At 36.5% G+C, this 17670-nt stretch overlaps 1 protein-coding gene across 2 annotated transcripts in view; it reads left to right on the top strand.

Annotated features, from left to right (window-relative positions):
• The window catches only part of Ten-a (Teneurin-a transmembrane protein), a 928723-nt gene that overhangs the window by 415033 nt on the left and 496020 nt on the right, over positions 1-17670 (top strand). For both annotated transcript variants that reach the window (XM_074176153.1, XM_074176154.1), the window contains exons 5-6: positions 26-229; positions 14184-14348. In XM_074176153.1, the coding sequence (XP_074032254.1) occupies positions 26-229; positions 14184-14348 (369 nt within the window). The remainder of the gene's footprint in view (positions 1-25; positions 230-14183; positions 14349-17670) is intronic.

Genomic DNA, 17670 nt, shown 5'->3' on the forward strand with positions numbered 1-17670 from the left:
ATATTCACTTCTAAATGTTTTGCAGGTGACATTATCTATTCTCAGAGTAGCAAAAAGAACGTATCCAACAGCACCCTTACCCGGCCAAGTAGAACTAGACATAGGGGTGGCATGACATCCAGTAGTAGCGCTACCTCTTGCAACAGCTGCGCTGATAATATCATAGTACCCAATGGCGACATAGGGTTCCATGGACCTGATCATGAGCAGAGGATGCGACTGAACAATGGTGAGTAATTTCAATTCCGTAGGTTTTATCTTCAATATTGATATGCCTATGATCATTCACTTGGAGATGAATTGGAACTGCAAAAATCTTGGAAAGTCACATTTTGGTTTTCTACTTCTCCTTATACAATAGTATGTGAGAATATTCCAAAGGAACATGGAGAAGTGAAGGAAACTTCGTTTACAAAAAAAGAGTATTCATGAAATATCATTAAAATCCTCACACCGATTTGGTTGAAATTTGCTACAGTCATTTGAAGTAATGAGTTGCTCATTTTGCCTTCATGCTTCTGTTGTCATATCAGTGATAGTTAGCGTTGTTAATTAGCAGTGATACCATCATGAATGATTTTACCAATGCTGAATTGGCTGACATATACTTCATTTATTAATTAGCGGATGGAAATGCGAAAGAAGCATGGAGAATTCAGATATGTTGATAGAGTAATTCCATGTGCCAGAACATTTAGAAAGCTACATAGAAGATCATCTGGAACTGGTAGTTTCAATGGAAATGTAGGTGGTGGAAGACCAGAAATTGTAACGACGCCTGAACTAGAAGAAGCTATACTTGATGCGTTAGAAGAAGATCCTTCAAATAGTATCAGGTGCAGCTGAAAGTCAGACCAAGACCGTTCTCAGGAGGGACCTTCTATAACCATATCACATACAGCGGGTCCAAGCTCTACTGCTACCCAAGATTGATGTGATGCTATTATAAACTTCCACAATGACCATTTCTTGGCCGACGAGAATCCCTACTTCATTAGAGAAAGTTATTTTCAGGAACAATTTTGGTTTGAACATCTGGAAAGGAATTATTGGTGACTACCTAATTGGCTAAATTTTCTATACCAGTAACAGGTTGATTCTCCATGGATTTTTCATGAGAGCATCTACCCATTTCGTTAAAAAAGTGGCGATAGGTCGTCTGAAGGCGCTTGTTCATAGAACTCTTGTACCAGATGTAAGTGACTTGAGGAATCGATTAATTGGCAATTGAAATATCATAAGGATTCGCGAAATTTTTCAACGTGACAGACAATCAGTGACAAATCGATTTGAGTCGTATTTATCATCAGAAGGTGGACATTATGGTTTATTATAAACTTTTGGTCTTTATTTCATATTGTTCATGAAAAGTTTTTAGATAATTTTTTTTTTCTCGATAAAGAAGCTTGATATGAAGTTAACACAAGCAAAGAAAAAGTTGTATTTTCAGTTTTTTATTCTAAAAAAACTGCAAAAAAGTCAGTGGTGTTCTTTTTTCTCTCAATAGTATTGGTTGTGGTTCCCACTGAGACGCCACTAGACCTAATAATTTCAATCTAGCTCGGGCCTAATGAGCGCCCTATCACTTCAAATAAGTGTAGCAAATTTCAACCAAATCGGTGTGAGGATATTTATGATATATGTACAGGCCGTATTATTTAGCTGATACCAACATTACTCTCTGGGAAACGGTAGGTCCTAAAAGGACGGTTAAATGTAACAAAAGTTGCCTATTCAGAGATGCAACACACTGGTATTTTCAGATCTTTGGAATTATCAACGGTTTCTGAGACATTTGCAAAAAACTGAAGATGACAGATTTAATTTTTTTGCTCTACCGCCTCTATTTTCAATAATATCAAAAAATAACAAATACAATTTTTGCTTTATTTCATGTGCTTTATATATAATCTGGGTGAAATTATTTTTCAATGCAACGTTTCGTTCATTGTATATTTTTTTATACATTTTCGTAGTCATCCTAATTACAAATTCGTTGACATATCACAAAATATGTATTTCTCGTCGTTTCTTCCCGAAATCACATCAGCAATATTCTATCATTTAACTTTTTTTATTCAACGAGAAATCAAATATTAAACTATTGTTGTAACGCATAGTTAAAAGTATCGTTAATACCTAACATTGAAAAAAAGACAGTTGTGAAAGAAAATGTAACGAAATAATAAATGATAGAAAATGAAACCATAACGGAATGTCTTCCGTTACATTTTTTAAGTTACCGTCTCACGAGATATCGCATCAAATGTTCAAATTGTCTTTCATCATTTCTTAAACAAATACTCGCTCTAGAAATAGTGTGCTTGTGGCAGTTCTCTAACATCTGTGGAGTGATAACGATGCAGGCACTTCTTAATGAATCTTTCAACCCTTCAATATTTTCAAAATTTGTTCTAAATACTTGCGATGTGGTGGAGCTCCGTCGTGTTGGAAATACTTATATTATCTCAAGAGGCTAAGTGGCAAATCTTCTAATAACTCAATTAAAGTTCCTGATGAAAAATCCAAGGATAATTCTCCGATCAGAGATGTTTCAAAAAAGTGGGGGCCAATAATATTATTATCAAGAACACCAAGCCATACGTTAACACCATATCTCTCTTCAAAATTGGTAACTCTATGTGAATATTCATCTTCTTGTCGCCAATGATGATGTATATTCCTGTTGAACCATCTCTTATTGGTAAATGTACTTTCATCACACCACAATTTTTTTTACAAAATTCATTATCTTGGCGAAATTTTCTAATGAGCCATCTACAAAAAACTTTTCTCCTGTTGAAGTCCGTTAAACGCAAATGATAAGGCTTGAATTCATTCTTCTCCAAAATTTTCCGTACAGACGTAGTGGATATGGCCGAATTATGAGTAATCTCCCTCAGAGATACTTCCTTGTTCTCAATTTTTTTATTTTCCATAAATCCTAAATCAAATTATTGTCACTTTATCATTCTTGTGAATCTTCTTTGAACTCATCTAAAACCCAGATTTCATTATTGCTACCACATTCAGTAACCGTCGGAGTGTTTTTCAAAAGATCCATAATTCTGTAAAGTATTTTCAATTCGTTGAAAATATCTATGATTAGGTTGTCGTCGTTCAGGATACAATTCCTGATACATTGCCAGAGATTTGGTAGCATTCCTCAAACATCTCGAATATACAACAAGTATATCCACTTTTTTGTCATTGGAAAAATTCATATTTCTCCTTCAAAATCGCTCAACTATTTGAATAACTTTTATTCTGTTTGTGACAATTAACTTAACATTCATATTCATGTATATTTCATGGTTTACTTCAAAAAAAGAAATTACCGCTTATCATGTTTCTCGTGAAAATCATATATGACTTTTTTAATACAGTATTTTTATTAGTTAGTTTTTGTTGATATTCTCATTTTCTGAACATAAATTTTTGGGTAGCTATAAATTTTCAAAAGACATTTGGAAATTATGAATGGCTTGGTATTGATACAAAGATTATTGGTCTCTCTTCTTCAAAATAATCCTGACAGAAATCTAGTTGGATTTCATTGAATACAAATATTTATAATCTCAATGAACGACATTATCGACAGGAGAACTCTGGATTTCAGTAACATTCGAGAATTCGAGCTCTTAATAAAAAATGATAGTGATGACGTGGTTTCGGGAAGAAACGTCGGTAAATATAGATGTTGTGATATATCAATGAATTTTGAATTTTAATGACTACGAAAATGTAAAAAAAAATGTACAGGTCCATATTTAAAAAAATATATTGATGATGGAATTCAATGAACGAAACGTTGCATACCAAAATGAGTTCACCCAGATCATAAAGCACATAAAATAATGGAAAAAGTTTTTTTGTCATTTTTCGATATCATTGAAAATGGAGGCACAAACTGATTTTATGGATCTGAAAATACAATTGTGTTGCATCCCTAAAGAGGTAACTTTTGTTACATTTAACCGTCTTTGTACGACCTATCCTTTCCGAGATAGCAATAGTGGTATCAGCTAAAAAACAGTCTGTATAATAAAAACCGTTTTTTTTAACTTCAACGCCCTGTATCCCAGAAACAGGGCAACTCCGTAGTTAGGTTAGGTAGGAGTTGGGTGAACAACCTGTATAGATAAGAAGTATGTTTCCGTTAATTCGGATTTCAATATTTGATATAAATAAGAATTGAAATATTCAAAATTTTGTTCTTTTGTTCTCTCTCTAAAATTTTTATGGCTCTTGCTTCTCATTCGATCGCATTTGGCCATAGTGAACAGAAGCTTCGTCAGGGGGCGCAGCTGTCTTGCTCGAAGCAATGCTGTCAACCTTAGTTTTTTCATCCACTTTTTCGCTTCCTTACTTTAATCCTTCGGATGAAAATAACACCTTATCGAACTGACGTCCTCGTCGAATCCCTGGACATCCAGCCTGGTTACTGGCGTAGGGAGCTAGTCCTCTTAATACGTCTTTCACTTCAATATTCATTCGAACTAAACTCCATTTCAGAATACAGCTTTTTTTTTGGACATCACTCCGACCACTACATCCACATGCCATTTTGATGGCGGTCGTTATCGGCAAAACCTAACTGTGGTTTGGTAAATTACTATCATTCATCACACTACAGGTCCTGTAGAATTGATTATTTATTTACTAGTAGAGGACGTTTTAGGAATTGATTTTGAATATTCAATCAATTGGTAACCTGAAAGTGAATGAGAGACATCGCACATCGGGCTAACATTTACAAAATTCAGTTGCCATCTCCCGTTCTCGAAATCGAGTGAGACAAAGTCAACTTCTCTTTTTCTGGTGCATGTCCATGTCCACGTGTGGGACTGATTTCACAGGGTAATGCCATAATCTTGTTTACTGATGTGAAATACTTGTAGTGGAGCTACCTATCTAGTTTCAAAGCTGATTACGAGTCATCATTCATTACCATAACTCCAATGTCGGGCTAATTCTATTAACAGTTGGCGTTACGCTCTCTCTGACGATTTTCTCATTGGTCATTGTGTAAATTGGTTCGAGATAGTCCGAGGCATCTGAAGGGGTTTTTGAGTTCACATGTAGAGAGGGGTTTGAATTGATCCTATATAAAAATATTTTCTGTGAGAAGGAAAGTTGAAAATGAGCAACAATATTGCGTTTCAATTTTGGACAATGCCCAAAATTACATTTCGAATATCTCATATTCGAACAAAAATCTGAGAATTTCACGTTCAGGCTTACTCGCAGAACTTAAATGATGTTACGACACGTGGTATTCCAATATTCAACAGAAAAACAGAAAAAATCAGAGTGTTTTTATGGTGCAGAAAGGTTGGTAATTCATTTCATCCCTATTGTTGCATTTTTGACTAAGACAGTTTTGTTGTTCATCAATGACCTGTTTCATTCAGTAATTTTTCCTACGAAAAAATGAAGCTGATGATTAAATTTGAGAACGAAAAGTTGCACTACAAATCGGTTCATATCAGATTATAACAAATATGAAACAGACCTCACGATTTAATCTCCACAAACTTTATTTGAAAAATATATCACAACATATTTCGCTAGCACAGTAGCCTTTGTCAAGTGATTTGAATACTTCAAGTTGTTTCTTACATCAATACTTATATACTACAGATAACCATAATCGAGACTACTTCCAAAATATTACCTAAACTTCTACCTAAGGTACCTGTTGAATTATGATCACCTGAAACATATTACCTCACATCTACATCAATAATAATCCTTTCTCGGTTTTTAAGAAAACAAGTTCAATAATGATGATCTATTCAAATCCAGTTGGTCATTCATTAGAAGTTTTTAATTTTTAAGTTCATTAATTTCCATTGCTTCCAAATGATTCAGTTTCAAACCTTCATTTTCCATGTGCAAAATTTCGAACTCTTCGTTGAAGATATGATTTTGTACTAGAAGATGATTTGAATATGTTGAATTTGTTTTCTTATGTACATAGCTCGTATGATGTTCCTGGATTGTATTCCTAAATGTTCCGCCAGTTTGACCAATATATACCTTTTGGCACGTTTCACACTTTAATTTATATACTCCTGATTCCTCGAATTTGGATGTTTTGTCCCTATTATTTTTAAGTAACTTTTCCAATGTATTACTTGTTCTATATGCAATTTCAATATCGTGTTTCCTCAGATATTTTGTTTATTAATTCGGCTTTAAACCCATTGCTAACCGCAATTTGCTTGATGATATCAAGTTCTCCATTGAAATTATCTATTGAAAGAGGAACATTGACTAATCTGTGAATCATACTATTTCAAGCTGCTACTTTGTGATGATAAGGATGAGTAGAATCGTAATGTATAGTAATATTCGTTTGTGATAAATTTAAAAATCATGTTTGTTGTTCCTCCTACTAACTGTTAGGTCCAAGAAATCGATTGAGTTGTCTGCTTCTATTTCAATAGTGAATTTAATGTTTTCATGAATTTTGTTAATATCCCTATGAAAAGTATCTAATTGCCTCTCAGAACCTGTAAAACATACCAAAACGTCATCTATATATCTATGCCAATACAAGAAATTCTTAATCAAAGGATGTTTGAAGATCGACTACTCTAGATTATCCATGAAAATTTCTGCAAGTAAGAGGCTTAATGGATTTCCCATAATTGAATCTTTTGAGGGGGAATAAATATTATTGTTAAATTGAAAATAATTTTGTTTGAGACAAAACGACAAAAGGTCAATGGTGCTGAGTACCACAACTGGAAAATTCGTCAATTTTCTGTTTGTATTGATGATAATAATAATTCATTTATAGTTTCTTATAACATATAAAAAAATAATGATTATCAATATGAACAATGTACCAAAAGGGTATCTTAGTTCTAGCCGTGAAGAAAAGAAAACTAAGCTATTTTACACTTTTTGTATTCTATCCTTATCAACTTTCATCAGATATGGTCCATAAATGAAATCACAATAGTTGAAGTAATTCAGGACGAGTGATTCACACAACGTTCATTTCATTTTGAAGTTATGAATATAACGATTACTAAGAAAAACTCATGTCTGTAGCTAATATTAAACCAAGATTTCTGGCTAAATTACAAATTTCCAATAGAGTATTATCAATTTGAAGATAGAAACTATCCTTTATGTAGTTTATTTTATTTTTACTACCGAAATATAACACTTTAGATTTTTTTAAGTTGTGTTGTTCTGATGTTCTCTTGATTTTATTAAATTAATTTTCAGTTCGAAAACTGACATGAACCTAAGTTTCATCTGCGAAAGTTCGAAAGCACAGTTTCCTATTTCTTTCAAAATATCTGCAGTATATATAATAAAAAGTAATGGACCCAGTCTAGACCCTTGCGGGACACCTGAAAGAATATCATATTCTAATGAGTACGAATCATCAACCAAAGAAATAATTCCACATTGAAAATGTTGATTTATTATCAAAGCGATAATATCTCAATTTAGCACAAAGCAGTTCATGACTAATGGTATCGAAAGCTATGGAAAAATCAAATAACACCAAAACACTACTCAAACCTTGATCATAAGCTGTTTAAATATATCAGTCGTCACGGTTCTGTATCTGTAGAGCACTTAGGCCCATCGTACATCCTACCTAGGAGTTGTCCTCCTAGGTCATCGTCCATCCTGTCCTTTCCAGGAAGGTTAACAGGTCACTAGGAGACATCTCCTTCATATTGGCAGGTGTAGGCCAAGACTCACCGAAACACACACTCTCTTTGGCAACCTTCAGGTATCTCATGGTGGCCTCCGCGAAGGTTTTGAAAGGTGCAGCAATATGACTGTCGTTGCGCGGCTTCTTCAACCATCTTTGAGTTCCCTCCGTGGAGGTGTATAAGTGAGGGAGCTTTCCTGCAGGGGCAGCCGGTTCCTTGCGTTTATTCAAGACGGAGCTCTTGGCGCCCGCCGCAGGAATTTCCCTTGCTGTTGGAGGTGATCTATGTCCAGCCTTATTCCAAGCGGTAACCACCGCCTTGGATTGAGGTGAGCACTTCTGTCCAGCCCCGGAATTGGTTTTCGTTTCTGTTGTTTCTGTTTTTGTGTTGTTTCATACATGTGTGTTTCCACGAGTAGCACGGGAAGAGTTGGTCACCTCTGGCAGAGCCCCGCATTACCAAAGGTGGGCTGATTACAATAAGGTTTCGTCCAGTTCCCCATGGGGATCGTTCGTAACCGCATATCACTCTGTGGCCATTCAGCTCTCGGCACGATTCCTTACACCTTAGCTTGGGTAGGCTGGTCCACGGTGGCATGTTTCGCAAAGGCTTTTGGGGGTTTTGGTTTCCTTCGCCTTACTTATTTCGGCTACTGACCAGGAGTTTGGCGACCCCGTCCGTAAGACCACATTGGCTTTACAGCCAGGTAGCCCAACCCACGGGTATTCAGTTTGTATTTCAAATATTTCTTATGGAATTGAATCAGATATCATTCACAGGATTGCTACACAATATAGTGAATGAAAGAGGTAAAGTTTCACTTACAAAAAACACCGTCATCCTCACTAGTGGACATCCGATGTTTCAGAATGAGATACTTTCCTTATCGCTTCTTCAGCATCAAATCTGGATGATATTATGAGACAAAGCATTGAATTACGACTCTATGTTACATTCATTCGCACATTCAAATGAATCTCAACCACAGGAACCTTGTTTCAATTGGAAGGAGTATATTTTTAGCAAAAAATAATTTTTGGGAAAGACAGGCTTTGGCTCTCGAAAAGGAAAGCCTTCTCGAAACCGAGTTAATTTTTCAAAATTGATAGCTGTTTTACTTTCTTTGAAAGTTTTCCACATTTTTCTATATGAAGTTAGAGAAGTAGGTAGACAAAAGCTGTAATTTTCTCAACCCTTCAAAAAAATTACGTTGATTTTGCAACATTTTCAATAAAAAGACTTCAGAATTAACGAGCGAGTCTTTGATCGAAAGAAATAACGATAATACTTCGTACTGATTTTTTTTCCAATCAGAATGTTTCATAACAGGAGCGCTCTCGTTTCGGTAGAAATCCTTCAAGGTTTTTCGATGACAACTGAAATCGCAACTCTGTTGCATCAAATCGAACCAGTAGACGTGAATAATCATTTCCTCTGTGACGCTGCAAGTTCCTTTAGAACAAATGTTTGTGTTGGTAAGGAACGAATTCTAAAAAACAAAGTAAACACAACGATTGAAATCTCGATTCGTTTTAATTGGAGAATTCATTTACGTTACACTTGAAGAGGGCCGCAGTAATCACTTATGAATTTTCATGAAATTCATAAAATGTAAGCCCATGCAAATGGAGATAACAGCATGTAAATTTATTCGAATTGATACTATGTAAATGTTATTTCATCAAACGTGTATTTTTCGTGTTTGATATAACCACGTTCAATTCTGCTCTGAGCTTTGTAACATTTTAATTGCTATTGTCAAGTGGAAACTCTTGTGTGAAGTAATTATAAAAACAAATAACGTTTGTTGCGTATACATGATATGTTTTCGAAATATGTTATCGATATTTTCAAATAGCATTCATGTATTCCATAAATATAAGCAGATTCTTTTTCTGACTGACATGCCAGTAAATATTCTCGGGTAGTCAAGCAGCTTTGGAAGCTCTTGACTCCTACCGAGCAATGTCTAAATTAGTAGGAAATTTACAAAAACGACTCTCCTCGATAGGAAGACTGAACAGCTTGTCTCTGATCTGTATTCCTGGCCATACTCGCCTGGAAAGCAATGAGGCTGCTGGATGGCAAGAAAATGTATGGACTTCTGCCAGAATCTTCCAGGATTGGCTAACTCCAAGGTGTTTATTCACCCCTGGAAGCTTGATACCAAACAGTTGTTGGACTACAGTAGGGATGAACTACGATGTCTAACAGGCCTTCTTACAGGTCACTGTCATTTGCATGCATCATATGCAGAGACTCTAGGATAGTGTATGTGGCCTCTGTTTGGAAAATGACGAAACAGAAGAGGTGCCTGCCCCGCTGGGAACCAAATCAGGTTTTCAGAGCTCGGCAGAGCCGAATTTTTACCATTTAACCTGAAAGACCACTCACCGTACAAAATGATCAGCTCCGTTAAGAAGCTGTGTTTATTTGGTCGAGTGTGAATAGGTGTGAGCCACAATGAACCCTTGCGGGTTGCGATGAAGGGTCGAATAGACCCACTCACTTTGGACCTGATCTAACATATCAATAGTTCTAACAAATTTCATAAACTGAATTCATTATTATTGATTTCACAAGTGCCCTAGAAATTCGAGGAACAAATTTTCAAATTTTCGAGCGATTCTGACGATGGAAAATAATATAATGTAATACTAGAATCTTCTCAATTGGAAAAATTATTCAGAACACTTCCATTCACTCACCTTCATTTCATCCTCTAGTCCGGAATGGAGACATCGTTTCGATTTTGTATATTAACGATGTCCAATGACGACCATTGAAAGGTATGATGGAAATCTATGATGAAACAATTAAGCAGAAATGCTCAATCAATACTTGAAATGAACTGAATTTAAGCTATTTGAGTAGTGTTTGACAGTTCGTCTACATGTACGTCACCGCGCAGAAGACCCAGAGAAGAACCAGAGAAGACTTCCCAGTCACACACATGAAAAATCACACTTGTTGCTGATAGCATCCAGAAATGAAGGACTTTTTTCTACGCTGGATTTGATTGTCGTTAGAAAAATTACTTATAATCCAGATTTTAGCCTAATATCTGAGTATTTCCCTCTGCATGGGTTCATCAGCAACACAAGTTTCAAATATTTTTCTTAGTTAGATATAATGAAGTTTGTACATTGACTAAACTGTGAGATCATACTCCAGCTGCTGAGGAGTAGAATTTTTACAGGAAAATATGTTACTCTTATCACGTTCATCACATGACCCAGCCTGAAGTGACTATTGACTCGCTTTCTAGCCCATTGCTTATTTTTATTTCAACAAAATCGAATCCTGGGGTGCCAATTCAAAAAATGCATTGATGTTAGCAATTTTCTTTGAGCTTTGGATTGAGAATCTTCAAAAATAAAATCAATGTGTTTTTATTGCTCAATCTAAAATTAGATCATAGTGAAATATTTCACTGTGTGAACATGAAAGCCAAAAAGGAATTTATGATTCCTTTGATAATAACCTTCACTGATGGATGTGTCAAAGCTATTCTTTGGGTTTCTGCTTGTCCCTGCAGTTCCATTTTTAACGTTTCGCCTATTCCTGCTGTAGATATTATCAAAGGATGAGGCAACCTTAGAAAGGCTACATTACAGCAGACACAACACTTTTAGAATTTTCACGATTGATAGTGGGCGACAGTTCATTTGTATTGGTTGAATTGAATGGCCCTATTCATGTGCGATTGAGAAGAGGGAGCTAGAATTCATGTATGTTAATTTTCTCTTCCTATTTTTTGAAACTTTCTCTGTGTAGTTGAATTTTAATGCCTTCATATTAACTCTTGGGAAGTAATTCTGAATTTTGTCTAGTAATTATGTTTCTCTGAAAAAAGGATGATGGAAAAAAGGTACCTTCTTTGGGTACATGTTTGGCTGCAGGTGATTTGTGTATGGCCTATGAAATCAACAGAATAAATCTGATAGACATTCAATTGATCACAATCATTGATCACATCTTGATCAATCACATTCAACTTTTCGAAAGCCATTGCTTATATTTTCCAGTTCAATTATCTGCTATTTGTGAATACAGCGTGAGAAAATTCATTTAGCATCTGTTGAAATATATTGCAAACATTTTTCCCATAGCGAAACAAAAATACTAAGTGATCACCTTCAAGAGGAAAATCTTCCTCTAGAAGATGAACACTTGGTGATCGAAACACATGTCGAGGTGTTAAAATAACGGTTTGGTGTTGGGAAGAAACTACAGTTATAAAAAATTTTGAGAAAAGAAGTTTTTTTTAAAACCTTTTTTTCCCAAAAATACCAGATGCTAACTTGGTTAGCATCATAAGGTTAGTATCCAAATTCTACTTGTCCAATTTGTTGAGATGTTGAACTTTTGTCTTCAGAGACTTGAATTTCTGTTAAATGAAATAAACTGGCCGTTTTTCAGCCTATTACACAATTACTATCTCTGAAACTGTAAGACATACAAGGTCTCATCATCAATCGACTAAAAGAGGAATCATCAAGACTCTATTAGACCGTACTTTTGGGCTCTGTAATACAAAGGAAGGTCTCGAGAAGGGACTAGACATCATCAAAAATGATCTTCAGCGGAATGGATACTCCAAAGTGATGGTAGAAAAGACTTTGGCTAAAAGACAGCAGGAGCCTCGCAAGGAAGAGAAGCCGTCACAACCAGTGCTTGCACTTCCCTACATCAGAGGATTATCGGAGAGGATAAGAAGAATTGGTTCCAAGTACAACATCTGAATCTGCTTCAGATCCGGAAACACTATCCGTAGCAGCCTCACGAAAACCAGGCCACCAAACGCGGACTGCGATTCCAAAAATTGCATTTACCGGATACCCTGTGAGTGTGGAGAATCCTATATTGGTGAAACTAAGAGGCCATTGAGTGTTCGCATTGCCGAGCACAAGAAAAACACACAGCGAGGGGAAACCAGCAAATCAGGAATAGCAGACCATGTTTGGACCCATCAACACAACATCGAGTGGACCCAAGCTGAGATCTTGCACAGAGAGGAACATTGGTTTAGGAGAAAATTCAAGGAAGCCGCATACATGTTGTCCAACAACGTATTCAGCCAAGCCAGCGTAGAAATACGCAATATATGGAAACCCATCATCAAGCGAAAAAATGGCCAACTGCCGCCAAAACGGTCATCTCCCACGGAACCAGTGAAGCGAAAAATGGTAAGCGGGGATAAGTGAAAGTACTCGAACGACCTATAAATAGTCATCTTTTGGAGGAATCAGTCCAGTCATCACCCGAAGACGATTGCAGATACTAACAATCGAAACATCGTGAACTAACGTGACTTGGAATCTCTCCACTTTTTATGTTTATTTTCTTTTTTCATTTCTTTATTTTAATTCATTCAATTGTTTTATTTTTACTTGTATTTTATTTCACTATTATTTCATTTCAGGTTTATTTTGGTTAATATAATTGTTATTTTCAGCCATTCATTTTCAATTCTTCTTTTTATTTCAGGGATTTCAAATCATTTTATATAATAGACAATGGAAGTCCGAAATAGTGAAATTCATCATGAAACATTGTCAATCACCTTCAAACAAACATACAAGGTCTGTTGAACTGGACAAGTTTTCTATTTCGGTGAACTGAAATAATTTCTTTTCAGATTGAGAATATCAGTGATTCTTTTTAAAATATACGCCAAAAACTGGAATTGCCGAATTTCTATTTTTCGCTCTACCGCATCCATTTCCAATAATATAAAAAGATCAGAGATATTTTCAATAATCTTTCATTGTTATAATCTGTTACAAACCAATTTAGACCTCTAGTATTTTTCATCGATTTTTGTAGACACTATAATGAAGACGTCAGCTATGTTTTACAATAAATGTGCGGTATTTGTGTATACCCGAAAAGGTAGAAACCAATACTTTAGAATTCAAAAACACATCAACTACACACATATTTTGAAACTTTGCGAATAGAGGTGAACGTCCATGTATTACAGGAGTTTTATATAAATATGGAATAACTGTTTATGAGCCAATCTTTACGGAACATGAATGTTTGTTTCTGATATGTTCTGAAAACAACAATAAAAATCAATTGGCGCTCCGAGGCGACTTCATTGATTTCAGTGGCGCATTTGCTTTTCCAGCTGCAGGAAAACCCGGAAAAACCTGCAGCACCACATCATCTGAAGATCTGGAAACTAAAAATATTGTAGGAAAAAAAAATTAATGAGAGTACTGAAGTGGATGGATTTGTCTGACGTGAGCTATGAATTAACAAAATACGTATTTTTGTAAAATTCAGTGTTGAGGTTAATAAACATTCGATTTTTCAAATGACAAGAAAGTTTATATGCTTTTAGTATAAACGAGATAGTCGAGAACTGGGATCTTCTAAAAAATAACGGGGTTTATACCAAAAACTCGAATTGATGAATGAAAAAGTTTCAACATCTCTCATCCAAAGTTCTATTTCCAAAAATCTTTGACGTTATTTGTCTTATAGAAGTTAACGAAGAATCTCCTCCTGAACCCGCTCCCCCGGAGGTTCCACCGCGAGGCCCCTCTCTACACGTGGCATCATTGAGGCGAATGACTGAAATGGCATTTCACCAGGCAGAACAAGATTCTGGAAATCCTGTTCGTGATGGTCAGTACTTGGGACAAGGGGGTAAGTGTAGTGAAGACATCATGATAATCGTTGAAACATTTTGTTTATGATACTGTAACAAATTAAAGAATTTACTTTCTTAAACAAATTTATTTCTAACGATATTTCACTATCATAAACTAATTTATATTCAACACTCAGCAACTAACACTTAATTTATCTCCACTATTTGGATTCCTTGTTCAACCACTCGATTTGCTTTTTAAACTCAACTACCCTCTCTGAACGAGAAGCCGGCCTTTTATATCGGTAAAGGTCTATCGTAGAATTCTGTAGTCTGTTCAGTACTCGCCTAGACTTTTCGCGGTGGTTTCAGACTGCATTCTTTCGCGATGAGTCATGTATTTATTCGATGAATAGGCTGGTGTATGGGTCAGGTGCGGCTTTAGACTCGTTACAATACATTACAATACAAAGCGGACTGTATTAACTGTATTAGAAAACGTTTTTATAACATAATCATAACGTTTCCAGAATTTTCTGTAATTTTCAACATGATTCAAAATTTTCCAATATTACTGTCATAATTTCATCAATGTCTTTCATACCAGCCTGATGAGTATTTTCTCAAGCTTCGATAGCATTGATGATCTCCAGATAGCCTGAAAAGTATGTCCAAAATTGAATGGGGCAGAGAGAGGATCTATTAAAAATTTTTATTGAGTTTTTTGCAATATTTCAACAATTTCAGCGAAAAAATTACTCAATGATCGGTTTCAGATAATTGAAAATCGATTTCAGCAGTTGCAGTGATAACTTCAGTGAAAAAATCTGCACTGATACCTGTCGGATATAATCCAATGCCCACATTGCATTTTGGGTTTCTTAAACAATCATAGTCGATGTTTATAATAATTTTGATGAATTTATATAATTTTGGACCTCAATAAATTGTCCTTGAATATACCTGAAAATCTTGAGTGGTTAAGATTAGATGGATAATCATTTCTCATGTTATTATGCATCCTTTTTCAATAACTTCTCACTCTCATTCTCTATTCTCTGTCTACAATAACCAACATTTTTTGGAGTCATCCAAAGATCATGAGATGCAACCAGTCTTTTGAATTGAAGACGAGAAGTGTTGAGAAGAATTATGGAATTTGACTTCTTCTAGAAGAACTATTCTCACAAATTCATGAAACACAGTAATTACCATCTGTAGTTACTTCAATGGAAAAAAAACTTGAAATTCAGTTCATCATCACCAAATGTTTTACTTGAGAATCTATGAATTACACATTATTTGAAGAGTACAATCAACTCACATGAAATATATTCTTATTCGCATATATGAACCACTGAATTTTCATAAAACATTATGTAAAAAATCATAAACCAACTGTTATAGCATGTACATCACATATAAGTTTCGACATCTATTCATATGAATATTACTGGAGTTTTTCCCAACACCAAATCGTTATTTTCAACACCTCAACACGTGTTTCAAACACCAAGTGATCATCTTCAACAGAGAAAATGAATCTTCCTCTTGAAGATGATGTTTCAATCACCAAGTGATTGTGAAGACAACTTGCATCACCGTATAGGAGTCGGAAGACAACGGTAAGTGTTTAGGTATCTGTATCTGTAGAATAGGGAGGGTGAGTGGTAGACCCACAGCACTTGGGCCACATGTGACCCATTGTACATCCCCCTGAGGAGTTGTCCTCCTAGGTCATCATCCATCCTGTCTTTTTGAGGAAGGTGGACAGGTGGACAGGAGGCAGCTGTAGGCCATTACTCGCCGAACACACACTCTCTTTGGTATCCTTGAGTAGTCTCACGGTGGCCTCCGCGAAGGTTTCTTCAATCTTCTTGGGGTTCCCTCCGTGGAGGTGCACACGTGAGGGAGCTTTCCTGCAGGTTCCTTGCCCCTGCAGGGGCGGTTCCTTGCCTTCATTCAAGACGGAGCTCTTGGCGCCCGCCGCAGGAAGTGCCCTTGCTGTTGGAGGTGGAGTGGAGGAGGAAGGTCCACTTATAGTTGCTGCCCGTTTTGCCTTCTCCGCTCTCTTTCTTTTTTTGGCCTCGGCGGCGCAAATGTGCTTAGGCCTTGGCCTTTGTATTACATCACGAGGTGATCTGCTATGTCCAACCTCATTCCAAGCGGTAGATTGGGGTAGACATTTCTGTTCATCCCCAGCCACCGCCTCAGTTTGAGGTGAGCACTTTTGTCCAGCCTCGAGATTGAGTTTTGTTTTTGTTGTTTTTGTTTTTGTGTTTGTTTCATTCATGTGTGTTCCCACGAGTAGCAAGGGAAGAGTTGGTCACCTCTTGCAGAGCCCTGCATTACCAGGGGTAGGGCTGAATTCAATGCCTAGTTCCCCAAGGGGATTGTTCGTAACCTCATATCACCCTGCGGCCATTCAGCTATCGGCACGATTTCTTACACCTTATCTTGGGTAGGCTGGTCTACCGTTGCATGTTTTGCAAAGGCTTTTAGGAAGTTTTATTTCTCCTTTCCCAACTTATCTCTACCACTGACCAGGAGTTTGACGACCTCGTCCATAATGCCACATTGGGTTCCCGGATAGGGCCTCAAGTCCCCTGGTCGTTCCCCTATCCACCACCTGGGGACGCACCCGATAGGTAGCTCAACCCACGGGTAAGTTTTTAGGTGAAATTCTGCCCATTTTGCAAATTTTCAGAAAATTTGTCATGGTTGTTTCGAAGGTATTTATTTTCTGAATCAGCGTCTTTTTTGAAAGCAGAGCAGTGATAAATCGACCCCCAATTAAAATCATAGTTATGATGTCCTTTCTTTGTAGGTTCTGCAATAGCTTTGAAGTGAGTCAACTCCCTACAGATTTGTGAAAAGTTTTTTCCTGGCGGGTAAGTTTTGTGGTACGTGTCCTATATTCCACACTGTACATGAGTTTTCATTTTCACGTCGCGTCGGACTATAAATAGGTCAATACTATTGGATAATGGACGCAATTACTATCATCATAACTATATTCACCGTTAATTTTCTCTGAGTATATATCATAATCCGTAAATCGCCCCAATTAATCATCAGCCTCCCTGAAACTGAACCGTATTCGATAACCCCCGCCCGGAAAGCGTTGGATATTCTTTATTTGCTATAATAATGGTCACCACTTCATATCTCACCTTGTCAGCGGCAGCTTCCCTCTCAAGACGACGTGAAATGTAGACGTTATTAAAATGAACGAAAGCTGAAAATCGAGTCACAATAGCTCAGCTGGAGTGCCACAGGAGGCTTTATGAGATCATTAGTTCGAGTTTGAACGGTGGGGTGGTCAGAAGACGAGAAGAGGACATTTAATTTGTTGATGCATGGATGCCATGAAAACTG

The sequence above is a fragment of the Leptinotarsa decemlineata genome, unplaced genomic scaffold (genome assembly GCF_025532065.1).
Source record: "Leptinotarsa decemlineata unplaced genomic scaffold, Ldec_3_MD MMD2_tig00001621_RagTag_RagTag, whole genome shotgun sequence".
Classification (NCBI taxonomy): Eukaryota; Metazoa; Arthropoda; class Insecta; order Coleoptera; family Chrysomelidae; genus Leptinotarsa; species Leptinotarsa decemlineata.